The sequence below is a fragment of the Dipodomys spectabilis genome, unplaced genomic scaffold (genome assembly GCF_019054845.1).
Source record: "Dipodomys spectabilis isolate Male_0828 unplaced genomic scaffold, ASM1905484v1 ptg000006l, whole genome shotgun sequence".
NCBI classification, from domain to species: domain Eukaryota; kingdom Metazoa; phylum Chordata; class Mammalia; order Rodentia; family Heteromyidae; genus Dipodomys; species Dipodomys spectabilis.
Genome location: NW_024870683.1, coordinates 7073705 through 7092593, shown reverse-complemented (window position 1 = coordinate 7092593; position 18889 = coordinate 7073705). Strand labels below are relative to the sequence as shown.

At 47.7% G+C, this 18889-nt stretch overlaps 1 protein-coding gene across 5 annotated transcripts; it reads right to left on the bottom strand.

The window, feature by feature from the left end:
* Window positions 1-7591: 7591 nt before the first annotated feature.
* On the bottom strand, window positions 7592-17696 carry Dnajb5 (DnaJ heat shock protein family (Hsp40) member B5). 5 transcript variants are annotated; one of them, XM_042697784.1, is made up of 5 exons: window positions 17583-17696; window positions 16789-17058; window positions 14054-14298; window positions 9194-9795; window positions 7592-9037 (listed from the first exon to the last, which is right to left on the bottom strand). In XM_042697784.1, exons 3-5 carry the CDS (start codon window positions 14262-14264, stop codon window positions 8804-8806), a joined length of 1047 nt encoding a protein of 348 aa, XP_042553718.1. In that variant the 5' UTR covers window positions 14265-14298; window positions 16789-17058; window positions 17583-17696; the 3' UTR covers window positions 7592-8803. The 5 variants fall into 5 exon arrangements, with proteins under 5 accessions (XP_042553718.1, XP_042553723.1, XP_042553721.1 ...); XM_042697789.1 differs by having other exon boundaries at window positions 16789-17000; XM_042697787.1 differs by having other exon boundaries at window positions 16789-16910.
* Between the last annotated feature and the right edge of the window lie 1193 nt (window positions 17697-18889).

Below are 18889 nucleotides of genomic sequence, written 5' to 3'. Positions count from 1 at the left end.
TCATTGTATATCTTCTTCCTTGTGCTAAATTTATCATTTTTTAAAGTAGTTTTACCGAGGTGTTTCAGTTCAATCAACATGTCGGTGTATCCCTTTTTTTTTTTTGGCTGGTCCTAAGGCTTGAACTCAGTTTGTCCCTGAGCTTCTTTTGCTTAAGTTGAGCACTTTGCCACTTGAGCCACAGCACCACTTCTGACTTTTTTGAGTAGTTTATTGGAGATAGGAGTTTCACAGTTTCTTGCTTGGGCTGCCTTCCAACCATGATCCTCAGATCTCAGCCTCTTGAGTAGCTAGGATTAAGGCGTGAGCTTGAGTATAATACATCTTGATCAATGTCATCCTTTTATAATTCTCTATCTCTCCCATCCTTTCTGCTATGGTTAGTGAAAAGTATTCCTCTGGGAAATCTTTGAGTCTCTCACGATGAGGTGCCCTTATCTGACATCTTCCATAGAGCATTTTTTTTCTACGAGCATCTTACATACAGCATCTTTTTTCTCTCTCTCTTTCTTCCCAATTGGCTTTGAACTGGCAGTCCTTATTTTTATTGGCTCCCTCTCTCCCTCCTTCCCTTCCTTCCTTCTTTTTCTTCCTCCTCCTCTCCCCTCTTCACCCCCCTTCCCTCCCCCACCTTTCTTTTGGGCCTGGGCACTGTCCCTCAGTTCTTCAGCTCAAGGCGAGGACTCTACCACTTGAGCCCCAGCGCCACTTCCTGTTTTTTGGTAGTTAATTGGAGATAAGAGTCTCACGGACTTTCCTGCCTGGGCTGGCTTTGAATTGCGATCCTCAAATCTCAGCCTCCTGAGTAGCTAGGATTACAAGTGTGAGCCACTGGCACCTGGCTACTTTTGGCTTTTATGGTAATTAATTGGAGATAAGTCTCACAGACTTTCCTGCCAGGGCTGGCCTCAAACTGTGATCCTCAGATCTCAGCTACTTGAGCAGTGTAGGATTACAAGTTTGAGCCTTTGGTGCCTGGCAATAGTATGCTTTTAATCAGTATTCCTTTTAGTGCTGAGGACTGAACACAAAACCATTTTTTTTTTTTTTGTCGGTCGTGGGGCTTGAACTCTGGGCCTGGGCGCTGTCCCTCTGCTCTTCAGCTTAAGGTGAGTGCTCTACCACTTGAGCTACAGCGCCACTTCCGGTTTTCTGGTGGTTTATTGGAGATAGGAGTCTCACGGTCTCTCCTGCCCGGGCTGGCTTTGAACCGCGATCCTCAGATCTCAGCCTCCTGAGTAGCTAGGATTGCAGGCGTGAGCCATCAGCGCCCGGCAAAACCATTTGTGTGTGTGTGTGTGTGTGTGTGTGTGTGGGTCATGGGGCCTGAACTCAGCTTGGGCACTGTCCCTCAGCTCTTCAGATCAAGGCCAGCTCTCTACCACTTGAACCACAGGGCCACTTTTGGCTTATTCTGTTTATGTGGTGCTGAGGAATTGAAACGAGGGCCTCATGCATGTGAGGCAAGCACTCTACCACTGAGCCACCTTCTCAGCCCTTGAACACAAAGCTTTATACATGCTAGGCAAGTACTTTACCACTGACTTACATTCTACTTCATTGAAACCCCCCCATGTCTCTCTCTTTCTGTCTCTGTATTTCTCTCCCTCTGTCTCTCTGTCTCTGTCTGTCTCTTGTCCTGGAATTTGAACTTAGAGCTTTGGTACTATCCTTGAGCTTTTGTGTTACAGCTTCTGACGCGCACGCGCGCAGGCGTGCGCATGTGTGCTCGCACGCACGTGTGTGTGTGTGTGTGTGTGTGTGTGTGTGTGTGTGTGTGGTGTTAATGGGAAATAAAAGCCTCATTGATTTTCCTTCCTGGTTGGCTTTGAACCACAATTCTCAGGTCTCAACCTCCTGAGTTGCTAGGATTATATGTGTGAGCTCCTGCTGCCCAGATCTAAACATTAAACTTTTTTTTTTAAGTTTTAACAAGGATTTACAGAGTTAATAGAGTAAGAGAAGAAGCATTTCCTATTTCCTATGCAGGAAATGGGTAAAGACTCCCTCGTCTTTTTATTTTTGTTTTAAGGTAAGGTCTTTCTACATAGGCTGATTCTGAACTCAGGCTGGTGGGTTTTTTTTTTTGGTTGGTCGTGGGGCTTGAACTCTGGGCCTGGGCGCTGTCCCTCAGCTCTTCAGCTCAAGGCGAGCGCTCTACCACTTGAGCTCTACAGTGCCACTTCCGGTTTTCTGGTGGTTAGGAGTCTCACAGTCTCTCCTGCCTCGTCTGGCTTTGAACCACGATCCTCAGATCTCAGCCTCCTGAGTAGCTGGTGGCGTGAGCCACCAGCGCCCGGCTTGGTGGGGTTTTTTTTTGGTTGTAGTTTTGTTTTTGTTTTTGTAGGTTGTGGGGCCTGTACTCTGGGCCTGGATGCTGTCCCTCAGCTCTTCAGCTGTAGACTAATACCCTACCACTTGAGCCTCAGCCACACTTCCAGCTTTTTCTGCTTATGTGGTGCTGAGGAATCAAACCCAGGGCCTCATGCATGCAAGGCAAGCATTCTACCACTGAACCACCTTCCCAGCCCCAGTTGTAGTTTTTTGTACTAGCATTTGAGCTTAGGGCCTGGTGCTTGCTAGGCAGTTGCTCTACCATTTAAGCCCTATTTTGTGCTTTAGTCACTTTCTACCCACCCTAGTCTTGTATTTTTTGCCTGGGGGCTGGCCTTGGACCATGATCCTTCTACCTACATCATATCTATGGCTACTGTTGAATATCAGCACGCCTTATCCCCTTCCCTCACTTCTTAAACTCTTAATCCTCCTGCTTTTGCTTGCTGAGTATTTGTATTTTTGTATTGTATTGCAGGTGCAAACCACCATTCCCAAGCTTTTTTTTCTTTTTCTTTAATATGGGTCTGTTATGTTTGAGGACAAGCTGGCCTCAACTTCTGGATCTTTTTGCCTCAGCCTTCTAAGTAGCTGAGACTACAAGTGCATGCCATCAGGTCCAGCTAAGATTTTCAAAGAAGAAAAAGGAAACATTTAATCCATTTTAAATATGTTTGGGAAAAAGAACACCAAGATTCATTAATCCAACGTAGAAACTTTATTATCTGTATATAATGAATTCTTGCAACTTGCCTGAAAAGAGGAGAATGAGAATTAGGTCCCAGCCTCTCATTCTTTTCTTGTCTTTCAGCAGCAATACAGAGCGAAGAGGAGCAATGGGGGAGCATTTTACAGGTAAGTCCAGCCTGTTCAGTTCAGCACTGTCAAGGGCTAACCTTAATTTCTCCTTTCCAGGAGGATATCAGCTATTAGAACCCATTTTTCTTAGCAAACAAAATTCTTGGTGAGGAGAAACTCAAGGGAAGAAATCAGAAACTAGAATCTCAGTCTCTGCCTTGCCCATCCCTAGTATTGAGAGATGACCAGTCTGTTTTGTTTTTGCCCACTAGGTGGCGGTGTAAGATGATGTGAATTTACTATCTGGAGTTAGACTTGGGGGCTTGAACACTAGTGCCTGGCAGTGGGTCATGTCCTTTAATCCATCTTGCCATTTTATTCTTTCGGTTAGAGGATTGAGTCCATCACCACTTAGTGTTATTATTAAAAATACTTAGTATTTCCTGCCATTTTGCTGGTTTTCAGTGTTCGATTCTTTCCTATTCATCATTTATTTGCTTGTCTACTCATCTGATGGTATTTATTTTTCTCCCTATTTGTCATAGTTATGTTTATCTTGTCTCTGCATAGAAATTCTTGGAGTGTTTTCTGTAATGCTTGTTTAGTATCATATATTGCTTTTGTTTTTATCATGAAAAATTTTTATTTATTTCTCAGCTATGAATGACAACTTTGGGCTGGGTAGATTAATCTAAATTGGCAGTCATTTACTTTCAGTGCTTCAAATACCATCATTTTGTAGGACAAAGAAAACAGATTCTGTTGGGGGTGTGGGTACTACCAAGATGTGGTTGAATTAATGAAGGTGAAAGAGGATGAATATAATGCAAATAGATTGTCAGCAAGTATGAAAACAGCAAGCCGGGCGCTGGTGGCTCACGCCTGTAATCCTAGCTACTCAGGAGGCTGAGCTCTCAGGCTCACGCCTGTAATCCTAGCTACTCAGGAGGCTGAGCTCTCAGGTTTATGGTTCAAAGCCAGCCTGGGCAGGGAAGTCTATGAGACGCTTATCTATAATTAGCCACCAAAAAGATCCAGAAGTGTAGCTGTGGCTCAAATAGCAGAGTATTATGCTTGAGTGGAGGAAAGCTAAGGGATAGTTCCTAGGCTCTGAGCTCAAGTCACTAGTACCCATCTTTTTTTTTTTTTTTAAAGACATTTCAAAATTTTTTTTATTTGTATATTTATTAATTTTGGTGGTCCTGGGGTTTGAACTTGTTTTACTTAGCTGGTATTCTACCACTTAGGCCACCCCCAACCCCTGCCAGCCTTGCTGTTTGTTAGTTGTTTTTATAGACTGACCTTGAACTACAACCCTCTGGATCTCAGCTTCTTGAGAAGCTAGAATTACCAGTATCCAGGTTAAAAAGGGAATTTAAAAATACTTCATATTATGTTGTAGAATGTTCTGTTTTCAAAATGAGTTTTTAATCATGATAGGATTGGATCTATTAAATGCGGTTTCTGTTTCCACTGAAATGTGTTTTTCCCCTTTCAGTCTATTGATATATCATGTGGATACTATATATCAATTCATTCCTTGGAGGCTGAGTATTTAACAAGCCTCAGGCTCAGGTGCTGTGAGTCAGTCTTGGTCAAGGAGGGTAGGACCTCTGGCATACAAGCCTTCAGAGTGCCTCAGTGGCCTGTAATGATGCCTCCATCAGGTGAGCCATAAATACTCACTTCCTAAGAGTAACTCAAATGGAGATCACTACTAAGCCTCCAGAGTGTGCGTGTGCTTCTACAGAGTGTTCCAGATCACCACCATGTGTCTCTGCCAAGTGTCTTGAGCAGCCACCTCTGGCACCTAAGCACCATTGAGCTGCTTTCAGTGCGCAAACACAGACACCCCAATTTCAGGCACTTAAGCGGTAGGTTCCCGGGCTTTGAGCACTCAAACTGCACTGTTGATGTCCTAGGCTTCCAGTTTCCAAACTGTGAGTCTGGGGCCTGTCAGATAGTTTCTTTCTTCTCAACCATCTCTTATGACCATCTTACATCTAGACTGTGGCAAATTGTCTCAAGATTCCTTGAGCCTTAATTATTCCTGTTTTTAGACTCCCCAGTAAAACTCACTCTCCAATAATAGGTAGTCTGTCAAGATGGCATCTTAACTATTGCCTTCCCAGATTGGGGAAGCTGATAGAATGCCTTTCTTCACCAACAATTTCTCTATAGTAATCGCTGTCTCATCCATCCCCATACTGGGATTAAGCCTGATTGAATTGGTAATTTGTTACCAGGGCTATTTTGAGTCTTCAGTGTCCCTATCTTCTCCTAAGGACCTAGGCACAGGCCTAGAACTCTCCTCACTGCTTTTCTTTTGTTGGCTTGGTTTCTTTGTGGTTGCCTTCATGCAACCTCCTTCATGGTTCCTGATCCTCTCTCTTGAGATTCTAGTCTTTTCAGTTACCAGAATCTTCTTGTTCATGGAGTCAAAAGTAGATGCTTCCAATGGCCATCTTTCCATACTTCCCTTTCCCTCCCTTCCCTTCTTAGCTAGTCTTAATTACTTCCTTTTGTCTCCTTTCTCAGGGTTTACTTTGCTCTTCTTTTTCGTGTGCATGCATGCTGATCCTGGAGCTTGAACCAAAGGCCTGGGCACTGTCCCTGTTCCTGAGCTCTTTTTTGCTCAAGGCTAGAACCTTACCACTTCAGCCACAGCTCCACTTCTGTTTTTTTTTTTGTTTTGTTTTTAGTGGTTAATTGGATATAAGTCTCCTGGACTTTCCTCCTGGGCTGGCTTCAAAACATGATCTTCAGATCTCAGCCTCCTGAGTAGCTAGGATTATAGGTGTGAGCTACTGACACCAGGCTTATTTTCTAGTTGTTGTTTTTAGATAAAAATTGTTTATTTGAGATGCTTCCTTTTTCTTGCATTTCTTGCATTTTCTTCCAATGTAGGCAGTTACAAATATACTTCTTATGTTGCATTCCACAAATTTGGTATGTTTTATTTACATCTTCATTCACATCTAAATATTTTGTAATTTTACTTGTGATTTTTTTTGACCCATTGGTTATTTAGCAATGGTTTCCTTTAGTTTTCATGTGTTGGTGCATTTCTTTCTTTTTTATTTTTGTTAGTCTTGGGGCTTGAACTCAAGGCCTAGGTACTGTCCCTGAGCTTCTTTTGTTCAAGGCTAGCACTCTACCACAGAGCCACTTTTGTTTTTTTCTGTTTATGTGATACTGAGGAATTGAACCCAGGGCTCCATGGATGCTAGACATGCATTTTACCACTAAGCCTGGTGTATTTCTTAAACTCCCTTCTCATACTTATTTCTAATTTCATTTCATGGTGGTCAGAGAACATTTCATGATTTCAGTCCCTGTTCATTAATAATTGTTTTAGACCCTAATATTTGGTTAGCTTGAGAATATTCCATGTTGGTTTGGGGTGTGTGTGCCAGTTCTGGGGCTTAACCTCAGGGGCTGGGCACTGTCCCTGAGCTTTTGTGCTCTACTTTCCACTGATTCTTGTAATACCCCTGTTTTGACACTAGGAGGGACAGCCTCCTGAAAAAAGTACCTCAGGTAAAAGGTTGAGGATGAATGCTTTAGTATCTCTATCCTAGGTTGAAAGGTGAGGCAGGAAGGTCACTGTGAAGCCAGTGCCCATTTCTGTGTGGAGCCAGGTCCAGCTGAAGGCAGCAGTCTTCATGGCAATGGGGACACAGAGTTCAGGAGAGTATGGTAGTTGTGGCCATTTCCAGACATACGGCTGTCATGCTGGGAGAAAAGTCAGCCCCAGGAGGACAGCCAGGCACAGACAGCCCACAGACAGGCATTCCTGCAACCACAGGGCTCCTCTTTAACCAGACTCACAGAAAAGGATGAGGGCACACTGTGTATTGTCACTCAGGCTCTGAAGGCCAGGCTTGTTACAGCAGGGACAGACAGGCCAGATAGTATGACAGAATCCTAGAGGAAAAAAATGAGATTCAAGAAAACTAGCAACTAGATTCTAGAAACTAGTCCCATGCCTTCCAAGGAGTCATGTCCTCAGCCAGGCCCTGACAGCAATGGGCCTAGGACTCCAAGAACTTCTAGGTACCCTTTTTGCTGTTCAAGCTTTATCTTTGGGGGTATATCTCCTACTAGAGGTGCTGGTCCTGGGCATGAACTGAAGGATATTTTCCTGCTCTGGCTGGCTTCAAACCTTGATCCTCAGACTTCAACCTCTTGAGGAGCTAGGATTATAAGTATGAGCTACTGGTGGAGCCTGGCTCCAAATGATTTCTTCCAATAGCTGAGTGGTGTGTTTTTTGTTGTGGTTTGGGTATGTGTTATGGAATTCCTAGGAGACTTGAGCTTCAAAAAGGTGAGAGTCCATTTCAGCTTATATTGGGGGCCTGCTTGCCTTCTCAAAGGTGGCCAGGATCCTGAAGAGAAGTTGACAGAGGCACTACATACCTGCCCCCATCCCAGGTTCATCGCTCCTGCTCAGATGCCATATTTTTAAAATACTTTATTTTATTCCATAATACTGTCATTACAAAAAAATACAAAAAAACTACTATAAAAACATTCAGGGGCTTGTCAAAGTGAGAAAACCTAAAGACACCACCCCAGGACCAGCTGAAGCAGTCTTCCCTCAGGTCCTTTACTATTTGACTTTTGTACAACTGAGGGAGTGGGGTGGAGTCACACAGGCATAAAAGGGCTGAAAAATCCTCACACAGCCTCCAAGAAGGGTAAGAAATAAGTAGTTTCACATACCACAAAAATGGGATTTGGAAGTTTGGGGTGGCTAGGCCCTGAGTTCAGAGGTATGGGGAGAAACCTGTGACCCTGAATCTCTTTGTGGGGAATAGCTGCCACCTGACCCCAAAGCCCTTTCCCTCCCTGATGAAGGCTGGGAGATGAGTCCTGCCCGAGCTCTTAGCCACAATGCCTCAGGCTCCCCTTCCCTTCCCTCTTCCCTCAGTCCTCAGCGCAGCAGGGAGGACAGAACCTCCAGCTCCATGGTGTATATAGGCTGGACAGCTGTTGGGGAGGCTGCTGAGGGTCAGTTCACCTCCTTGCCCCAAATGAAAGTGTCTCGTGCTCAATGGCCCTGTTCATGGGTTATGGACCTTCCCATCCTATCTCCTCTCCTCCTAGCTCCTGGAGAGGCACAGGCAGCTCTAGATGAGTGCTTCATATGTATGAATATATGTGCAATAACCTTGGACACTATGAACCTGGGGTAGGGGTAGGAGAGCAGTGTCCTTTCCATCCTCTTCCTCCCCCAATGAAAGGAAGCCAAAGGGAGGGGAGATGAAAGGTATTAGCAAGGCTGAGAGGGGAGGAGGACATGCTATTTACAGGCATGGACAAGGAAACTATATCTTCAAGTAGCACTCAAGTCACTCTCCAGCCACTGTAGTGGGAACTGGATTCAAAGCTAGTGACATGAAAATTGACCCCTGGCCTGGGCTAGCTCTACCCACCTCCCTCCCACTTCCCCAGAGCAGCCCAGCTCTGAAAGGGGTCAGGGACAGGAACTTTTTCCTGAAAACCAGTGGCTTTTTTTTTTTCTTTTCTTTTCTTTTTTTCTTTTTTTTTTTCTTTTGCATTTTAGGGAAAGTTGCCAGTGTCCAGTGGACATCAAACTGGGTGTACATGAGATGGGGTAAGTGTGGGGGTATTGCTGTGGTAGACTCTGGACTAGCAGGGGCAGAGCCTAGGAACAGGGTAAGTGCTGCTTAAGGATCTGTCGTGTCTGTGGTGTTAATCTGTCTGGAAATCGAACTTTGAACTCAACAATGAGGTCTCCCCGCTGAGTAGGCACCTTGGGGAAAGGAAGGCCCTCCCCACGGAGTCTCTTCACGGTGCCCGGCTTGATAACATCATTGCAGGGCAATGGTATCACTCGGCCATCAATGGTGGGAATGTTTACGGTGCAGCCACACAGCGCCTGGAGAAAATGAGGCCGAGAGTGAGGAAAAGTGGAAAAGAAGGAAAAAGACTGAAATGGGGGAAAGGAGTACCAAGACGGAAGGACACACACACACACACACACACTCTCTCTCTCACACACACACACACACAAAACACTTGAACAGGTCCCTACCTCCTTGAGGCTGATCAGGGCACTGTAAAGCACATTGGTGCCATCTCGGCGAAAGTGTGCATGGGGCTTGTCTTTGAGCACAAAGACAATGTCAGCGGGGATGTTGTCGGGTGTGGCATCACCTTCTTTGGGGAAAGTGATCTTGGTGCCTTCCTTCCAGCCACGCTTAATGACAATGTGCAGGATTTTGTCCTCAGTACGCACAGTTCGCCCATCAGGGTTAAGGCGCCGCCTTGTGATCTTCATACGCTTGGTGGAGCCATGGTAGATCTCCTCCAGTGACACCCGTAGTTCATGCACCACAGGTGGGTCCTGCACCTTGCGCCGGGGGTACAGTGGTTCTGGAGCACGTCTTGGACCTCTACTCAGCCCATTGAAGCCAAAGCGGCCAAAGGCACCAAATGGGTCCTCATCTTCATCCACATCCATGTCATCAGGGTCAAAGCCACTGAAGGGTCTAGTGGAGCGGCTGCTGGCAAAGAAGATATCGAAGGGGTTGGAGCCACCGAAGAAGGAGGCAAAGGTGGCATGAGGGTCCCCATGAAAGGTGTAGTGAAAGGAGCCACTGGAGCCACCTGATGTACCACCGCCGGTCTTCAGGCCTAGAGGGGAGGAGAAGTTAAGGGCAGTGTGGTACATCCTGACCCCATCCCAGTCTCTCCCCTGACTGAGCTAGTGCTCAGTTCATGGGCCTAGAGAAAGAAGCAGCCCTTACCTCTTGCAGAGAGCCAGACTATGATAGTATGAAAGGCTTCTGGCAAGATTAATTTCTACTCTTAATCATTTATTTAAGAATAATATAGCTGGGTACCGGTGGTTCTCACCTGTAATCCTAGCTACTCAAAAGGCTGAGATCTGAGGATCATGGTTCAAAGCCAGCCTGGGCAGGAAAGTCCATAAAATCTTATCTCCAATTAACCACCAAAATCCAGAAGTGGAGCTGTGGCTCAAGTGTTAGAGCACTAACCTTGAGCAAAAAAACCTTAGGGACAGCACCCACATCTTGGGTTCAAGCCCCAGGATCAGCACAATAAAAAGGAAAAGAAAAAAGGAATAATGTAGCTGGGCATGGTAGTACACACCTATTGGCATGTTACTGAGGCTAAAACAGGAGGATCGTGAGTTTAAGGCAAGCTTGGGCTATATAGTGAGACTGTGTCTCAATACAGCTGGGACACTAGTGGCTCATGTCAGTAATCCTCACTACTTGAGAGGCTGAGAGCACAAAGATTGTGGTTGGATGCCAGCCCAGACAAAAAAGTTTATAAGACCTTATCTAAAAAATAACCAGTAAAATAAATATATCAAAATAGGGTAGCTAGGCACTGGTGGCTCACACCTGTAATTCTAGCAACTCAGGAGGTTGAAATCTGAGAATTATGGTTTAAAGCCAGCTCAAGCAGCAAAGTCCATGAACCTCTTATTTTCAATTAACCAGCAAAAAGCAGGAAATGGAGCTGTGGCTTATGTGGTAGAGTGCCAGCCTTGAAAGAAAAAGCTAAGAGATATTTAAGCCCCAGTTCCAGCACACACAAAGAATAACAACAAAAAAACCCAACAAAACAGAGCTGGTGATATTGCTCAAGTGGGAGGGTATCAGTCTAGCAATCATGAAGCCTGAGTTGAAACCCTAGTACTGTCAAGCCCCCAACACACCCCTCCCCCTTACAATACAACACAATAAAACAAGATTCATGTACATGTTGAGGTTCAAAGAAGCTGGGTTACCCAATAAAGTGGAAGAGCCAAGGCTAGAGATCCTAGAGGATGTGATTTTCAGTTTTGTAATTGTTTCCACTTACTCATGGCCTAGACATGTCTCATAAGGCCTTGAGTGGCTAGCTTAGTGTCATATTACAAGTCACACCTGGCTCCCAAATCTCTATTTCCAAAGGCACATAGGGCAAGGAGCAATCAAACATGATTTGTCGGGCTGGGTAGGTGGCTCAGTGGTACAGTGCTTGCCTTGCATGCATGAGGTCCTGGGTTCGATTCCTCAGCACCACATAAGCAGAAAAAAAAAAAAGCCAGAAGTGGCGGTGTGGCTCAAGTGGTAGAGTGCTAGCCTTGAGCTGAACAGCTGAGCGAACGGCTGAGCAACAGTGCCCATGCCCAGAGTTCAGGCCCCTACGACTGGACAAAATAAAAACAAACAAAACAACAACAACAACAACAAAACATGATTTGTCCACACAGGGAGCTAGGAAGACTATCCATGAGGAAGCCCATTTTTACTCTGCTCCCAGCAGTGCTTACTCTTTTCCTGACTGCCCAAATGGGAAATCATAAGAACTAAAAAACAAAAAAACAAAACAGAAAAGCTCATTAACTTGGAGATGAGGAGCAGGTTTTTTTTATTTTGGGGGGGTGGGGAGGGTCTGGTCATGGGGCCTGAACTCTGGGCCTGGGCACTGTCCCTCAGCTCTTTAGCTCAAGGCTAGTACTCTACCACTTGAGCCACAGCACCACTGCCAGTTTTTCTGCTTATGTGGTGCTGAGGAATCCAACCCAGGGCCTCATGCATGCAAGGTAAGTGTTCTACCACTGAGCCACCTTCCCAGCCCCAAGGAGCAGCTTTTTTTAGAAAAAGTTTTCAAAAACTTTATTTCTATACTATCTGAAAGTGTCATTCTTTAAGTTATATATTAACTATAGCATTACTGGGATTAAAGCTCCTTGGAGTTACACAATGCTACATCCTGTACCTCACACACCTAAAGTTAGGCAACCTCTATGTATCAATGGTCTGGCACCTTAAGGTGGTAACCCCAGTTGCTCTCTCTGGAGTCAGGTCCTATTAAGGAATTCAGATTCTGGATAATACCTTAACAAATGTGGTAGTGGTGATGATGGGAATAGTAGGGGTTGTAGAGAAGAGATTAATACTGAGAATTGATCCAGAATACACAGACTTGGGATAGGGCCTATGCTAGGGAGGGGCACTCTTCTTTGTGAGGCTATATATATATCACACACACACACACACACACACACACACACACACACACACGCCTCACACATATTCGGCAAGTATTCTTAACACTGAGCCATAATTTCTAGCCTTGAGACATTTTATCTAGAATTTCAATTGGCCATAGAAGCCTGAGTTTAAATTAGTTTCTTATTTTCTGGGACCAAAGGGAAGATTTAGGTTTAATCAGAGAGGTCAAGCGGCAGGCAGTTTAAGGACTGGTGGCAGTAGCTTCTTTACTGTTCAGGATTTAGCATATATTCTCTGTCTCTATTGAGCTGATTATGAAGCAAGTTCAGGAAGCTGGGAAGAACTCTCAGAGGGACGGAGGGAGGTTAACTGATAATGACAAGAGGGAGTAATTCTCACTGTGGGGATTCCTGTTCTACCACCACCCCCTTTCCAAGCTGGGAACAGCTTGTTCCAAACCAGAGTTGCACATAGTCTGTGCACAATTGTTCTGGCTAGCTATTGAGGAGGGAGCAGGGTGGACAGAAATATAAGCAATATTTTCAAGGCTGTTCTTTCTCCCCCAGGCTCTAGAGGTACTCCTAAGTCCATGGTGCATCCTTAGAGCCTTCTTGGGATAGGGATCTGAAACATAACAATGTCCAGGCCAAAGGTCTAAAGTGTTGCCTTTCACTTAGGCTTGATCAGAAAGGAGGGGAGAAGTTTCAGAGGAAAAGGAAAAGGGACAGGATCCCCTTTTTTAAACAAAGATGAGGCTGAGGCGGAATGAGTGCAATTCTGAGACAGGTCACATGGAGGCCTGGTGTCTGCATTGCTTCCCTTTTTCCCCACCCCTACACTCCCCATTCTTCTATCACAGAAACACTTCCTAGCTGGAGAATGCTGGGGATTCCAGCAGCTACCTGGTGTGGGAGTTGGCAAGTAAGTGTAGGACTCAGCGGGAGAAAAATGGATCCAGCTACCAGCATGAAGAATAAGAAGAGGGAGGTGGGAGGACTGGGGCGAACAGAGGACAGAATCAGAGAGGAGAAAGGAAAGAACATTTTTTTGTATGTGTTCTGCTTTGCTTTGTGTCAGGTACATTACATATCATTAGCCTATTTCATTTTGAGGATAGAGTAGAGAGAATGAAGAAGAGAGGAATGTGAAAGAAAGGTAGATGTCACTGAGGAGGAAGGATAGTTCTCCCAGGAAGGAGAGTCCTCAGCTGTGACAATGTCTCTTAATATAGCCTGACAGGTGCCTGTAGCTGGCGGGTGGCAGGCAGCCCTGAGGGGCAGGCCCAGAATTAGCAGCTACATCATGCCCGTGGGATGTGCTGGGAGGGGCTACCCTCTTAAGAGGCTTTATTTGGGCCTTTCCTGCTGCCTGCCTTGTGCGTGGCCACTGCTGCCCCAGGGAGGGGGTAAGGTGCCAGCAGCAGTTCCTATTCTTCTCTTGGATCCCTGCCACTTCCTCTAGGAGGTGAAACTCCACCTCTGTTCTACTGGCTTCAGTGGACAGGAATGGGGGAAGGAATAGGACAACCATTTCCACTCAGAGCACTGGTGGTTGATTCCCAGGCTGCTTAAGGGCCAGACTTTTATGCTGATGAATGTAAATGCTCTGTCCTCAGCCACAGGCTCCCTCTCATCAACCTTTCCCATCAGCCAATGGAACTGCAGGGACTTAAGACAGGACTAATAAGGCTGAGAAGGAAAGGAGGAGGAGAAAGGCTTCTGGCTCTGGCTTCAAATCTCTCTAAGGCCTGAACTTGAGGGGGATATGAAGAAGTAAGCCAAGTAGTGTGTAGTCTCTTCTACGATCATTTGCCTCCCTCACCCCTCCTCTGCCTCAGTTTCTTTCTATGGGAACTGGTTTGCCCGGGGCTTCAGACAAACACAGGGGTCTCGGATGAAGCTGCACTGCAGCCCTCTTACCTTCCTCCCCGTACTGGTCATAAAGGCTCCGTTTCTTAGGGTCACTCAGCACATCATAGGCCTCTGCAATCTCCTTAAACTTCTCTTCAGCATTGGGTTCTTTGTTCTTGTCTGGGTGGTACTTCAAGGCCATCTTCCGGTAGGCTTTCTTGATCTCATCCTCGTTGGCCCCTGATGGGATCCCAAGAATCTTGTAATAATCTTTTCCCATCACAGCCACTGGACCGGTGCTGGTCTCCTTGTTTCTGAAAGAAACCCAGGGCCAATCCTTGGTGCCCCTGTCCTCTACTACCTAGCCCTGTTCTTATTGAACCTGTACTCCCTAAATGATGTGATCGTTAGCAGGCCATGCCTGTTCTGTGGGTCTCTGTCTTCTGATTTATAAAATGAAAGCTTTGGACTAGATGATTTCCAGCTCTGACATCTTAGGATTCAGAGATTCCTTCCTCAGTTCCTGGGCATTTCTCAGCAGAAAGCTGAAGGCTGTGGCTCAGTCCCTGCGCTAGGCAGAGGCCCAGGCCCTTTGGCCAGACTGAGGACCCTCGAGAGGCCTTTCCTAGTGAAGTGGCACTGTGGACTGACAGACTCACGTACAGAAGCTGGAGAAGGTCAGTGTGCTGGGTGAGGTCACCTGAGCTTCGCGGTCTCCTACGCCACACCTCAGGCATGGTGCCCAGGCTGAGGACAGCTGGGGCAATGGCCCAGGACTGGGCACAGGCCTGGGTCTTCGGCCAGCTGTCTTAGCCAGCCAGGCTGAGTCAGGGTATGATTGTTTTGGATTGGAGACCCCAGGCCTCCCTGCCCCTACCCCCCAGGCTAGGCTAAGCCTCACATGTGACTCAGATCACAGGATGACTCACTTTTTGGAAACTGCTGTTTTTAACGCCCTCATTAGCAGGGGGTGACTTGGTCTTTACCTCAACCAGGGCAACAGTTGCCTTTACTCATTTCTCACTGTCTACACACAAAATTGTATGAACTTGTCTTTGCTGCCTAAGCACCAGTATAGTGAATAAAAGCATCTGGGAGCTAGTGCCTTATTCAACTTTAGTTGCTATGAGATAGTTGGGTACTAACTACTATTATTTCCTACATCTTCTCTGCAAGTCCCTTCCTTTCTGCCCCTGTGAATTAGGATCTGTCCCAATGCTAGACCCACTCTCCCTTGATAACCTCTTCTAAGTGGGGGGTGATGGGCAGCTGTTAAATGAAAAAGATTCTTCCACTCTAATCTTCTCATCAATGCATTGTACAGGATGTGAAGGAAAGGGGATGTTGCCTATATCCAGCCCAATTTCCGGAAATGGCCAGAAGCCATTTTTTTTTTCTTTTTTAGCCCTTCTGAGGTATAGCAATTCTGTTCCAAAGCTGGGAGAACCAGAATCTTTCTAGCAATATCCGGGCTGGCAGCCACAGCTGATCCTGCTTTTCTGCCTGTGACTGCTGCACAGCAGTTGGGTGTAGAGTATTCTGGCAGGGGTGAGATCTGTGATTATTAAGGAGGTTGCCTCTAAGGCCCTAGGTAGGTAGAGACAATGACCCTAGCTCCTGCTCCCACAATGCCTGCTGCAGGTGGCTAGGTTGACTCATGGTACTGGGAGTCACCTCACTCTGACGAAGAGAATGTACCATAAAGGCGGGTACTCCCCCATCTCCCCACACCAGTATGTCATGCCTGTGGGGGAGACTGGAGTTGGGGGAGGCAAAGAAGAAAGAGCATCTGGGGGAGAGCAGCCATTTTCGGAAGCAGCAGTAAAAGCTGTCTGAGAGGGAGCTAGGGTGGTCTGCCGTCTCTGCCCCCACAAAGAACTGGGTAGGAACCCTAGCATACGAACAGGATGCCTAGTGAACCCCAGCAGCTTCTAGGCAGAGACAAGGGGAACAGCTCACCAGTCTACCCAGCCTTCTTTTGCTGACCCTGCATTACCTCTTCACCCAGCCAGCTTCCTCCCTGCACCCACCTGCTAGCTATTATAAACTCATAATTCTCTTGCCTCCACAGACACAGGGCAAACTCTTTCAGACCTGCCTCTTTTTCCTCCTTCTCCTTTCCAACCCTCCCTCCCTCCCTACAAGCCACGTGGTGGAATGACAAAGGATCCCCATGGCATGGCACTGCCTTTGATGAAGAATGAGGAGGATGCTAATGTAAAGACAGGAATGGAAAATAGGGCAACATGGCAAGAGGAATTGTCGGAAGAACAGGCAGGGGAGATGCTTGATATAGAAAATGAGGTGCTGATGGAAGAGGATGAGAGATGACAAATGTAAATGGCCGAGGTGGAAAACCAGTTATTGAAGGGAGGAGTGGGAGCACTGTAGGGATTTGGAACACTGTAGATGTTTGTGGAAAAAAGGGTTTGAGAAATGATGAATGATAAGGGGTACCATTCATTCAAGTATCTGGGTGGAGCTTGCATGTAATTGATGAGATGAAGATGGGATGGAGGAAGCAAGTAGACAATGGAGGGCATAGCTGAGGTGGAGAAATTGACTTGGGATGGGTATGAGTGCCCTTCTCAAGAGGGACTTACCGAAACTTTACAAACCCATTCAGCGTCCACGCTCGAAGTTTTAAGGGCTCCAGCTGAATTTTAAACATCAAGCTGGCTAAGAAGTCTTCTCCCCAGAAGTGTGGGAAGCTCCGGAAAGCTCCTCGAGCCTGTAGTGGGGGTGCTGCTGGGGGTGGGCAGGAGAGCACTGTGCGCTTAAACATGCCCAGCCAAGCCCCTCACCTCTGATCGCTCCAGCGGAGCCTGCTTGGGACGCTGCAGTTCTGGACGCCACCTCCTCAGATTCTCAGAGGCCCTTGCCCCAGCAAGGCCTGTCTGGTGCTCCAGGAGCTCAGGAGCCGGACCTGATCCCCACGTGCCGAGAGTGAAGGGAGAGAGAGGGTCCAGCGGCCACCTGCTCTCCAGTACAGCCGTGCCTGGCTGGCTGTGCGTGGCTGTATGGCAAGGTGACAGGGAGTCTGGGAGTGTGCTCGTAAGTGGCAGTGTGTGTACCTGTGACAGGGGGGATTGTGAGGGCCTCCGAGCTCCTCTCGCCAATCTCCGGGGAGGACCCAAGCCCAATCCGCGAGAAGCTACTCAATGAAGTCACTGACGGGGAGTCTCCTCCCCCGCAGAGGGGCGGGAAGGGGAGGGGCGGAGCAGACCCAGCCGGGCCGGGACAAAAGGCGCGGCGGGCAGAGGCGAAGAGGGGAAGGGGAGGGGAGGGGGCTTGGGCGGGGGAGGGGGGTCGGTGATGTCACCAGAGCTGACTGGCCGACCGGCTCAGAAACGCCTACGACAGCCCCAACCCGATCCGACCCGACCCGACCCAACCCGACCCGGCTGACACGCCGGCAACCGGTACAGCCCGGCCCGGCCGCGGACACCCAGCATCTTCCCGCCCCCGAGTCCCCCAGCCCCCGCACCCTGGCAGCAGAAAAGGCGACGGGGCCCTCGGTGTCCCAACCCCCGACAAGACCCCTGGCTTCTCGACGCCCCGCTCCCGGGACCCCTGAGTCCTGGCTAGGCGCCCTCACCGGTGAGGAGCTGCGGGCGTCGCCGCGGTCCGTCAGATAGCCGCTGCCCCCTCCCCCGGCTCCGGCTCCACCGCCTTCACTCGGGACAGGAGTCGCCTGCCCGCCGGCCGCAGACAGCGGGACCGGGAGCCCGCCCGCGACTCCGCCTCGGCGCCGCCCATTGCACTGTCTGCCTGTCACTCAGCTCAGCCTCTACTGTGATTGGGCATTTTTCAACGAGCGGCTCGGCGGTAGCCGCCCCTTCTCCGCCCCTGTCACCCGGCCACACAGCTCACATTCCGGGCAGTGATTGGTGTGGGTGTGATTGGTGCCCTTTGGGATCAATCAACCACACCTCTTCGCCATCTCCCTGTGTGATTGGTGAGAAGGGCAGAGGGTGGCCACACCACGCGCCCTTTGATTTTATTGGTTCGTCTCTGGGACGGGGGCAACTATATTAGTCCAATCTGCGGTTTGAGAAGGTGGGACGTACTGGCCACCACTTGAATCCAGGGAGAACCTTCTGGAACCCATGCAACGTCAAAGGCAGCCTTAAAGGAAAACTGCGCCCACCAGTTGGCTGTGACACTAGAATTTCTTTCCATTTTGGAGAGTAAGAGAGGAAAGGAGAGAGAGCGAGAGGGAGAGAGAGAGGGATGGATGGATGGAGAGAGAGAGAGAGAGAGAGAGAGAGAGAGAGAGAGAGAGAGAGAGAGAGAGAGAGAGAGAGAGAGAAGAGACAGACAGACAGACAGACGACAGAGAGAAAAGAAGACTAGAGCCAGAAGGTCACCGGATATTACTTTCTGCTCTTCCATCCAATTGTGAATCAACTTCCACACCTGACTTGAGTTAGTTTTACTTTGCCTTGAGCTAGAGTTGACCTGACTTGACCTAAAAAATCTCAAAATATAGCTCGATGGAGAATTTTAAGTACCCTTGTGGTCTTCTTGTCAGTAACCTGGTACCTGTCCCCAGGCCTGGCACCTCCATGATTCTTTCCAACTCCTCTTTCTTTCCTCTACATGATTCTGTCATCCTAGCTTCCAAATGAGCAGCCTCCTCTCAGTGATTTACCGGTCCCTCTTGTAATCAGTCTTATCCTCTTCTTTCCCTTTGTCTAATGTCTCTCCACTTTTGTCTTGTTCCTATAGCCTCCTGTCTGTACCCCATTATTCTCTCTCATCCTAAATCCTTCATCTACATCTGTGATCTCCTTATTATAGCTCCCCTTAAACCCTTCATCTTGGCAACTCATGACCCCCTTTCTTAACACCTTCAGCCCCTCCCTTCGTCATTAAATCAATAGATCTCAGCCCTAGTGTCCC

What these genes read in the sequence shown, in the direction of transcription:
- Dnajb5 (XM_042697783.1), bottom strand. Translation starts at nt 16,769, where the DNA reads ATGTTTAAGCGCACAGTGCTCTCCTGCCCACCCCCAGCAGCACCCCCA. An exon ending in TGACCAGTACGGGGAGGAAG is followed by an intron (nt 9,796 to 14,053) that starts GTAAGAGGGCTG and finishes CCTCCCCTCTAG; the next exon opens with GCCTGAAGACCGGCGGTGGT. An exon ending in CCCTGATCAGCCTCAAGGAG is followed by an intron (nt 9,038 to 9,193) that starts GTAGGGACCTGT and finishes CATTTTCTCCAG; the next exon opens with GCGCTGTGTGGCTGCACCGT.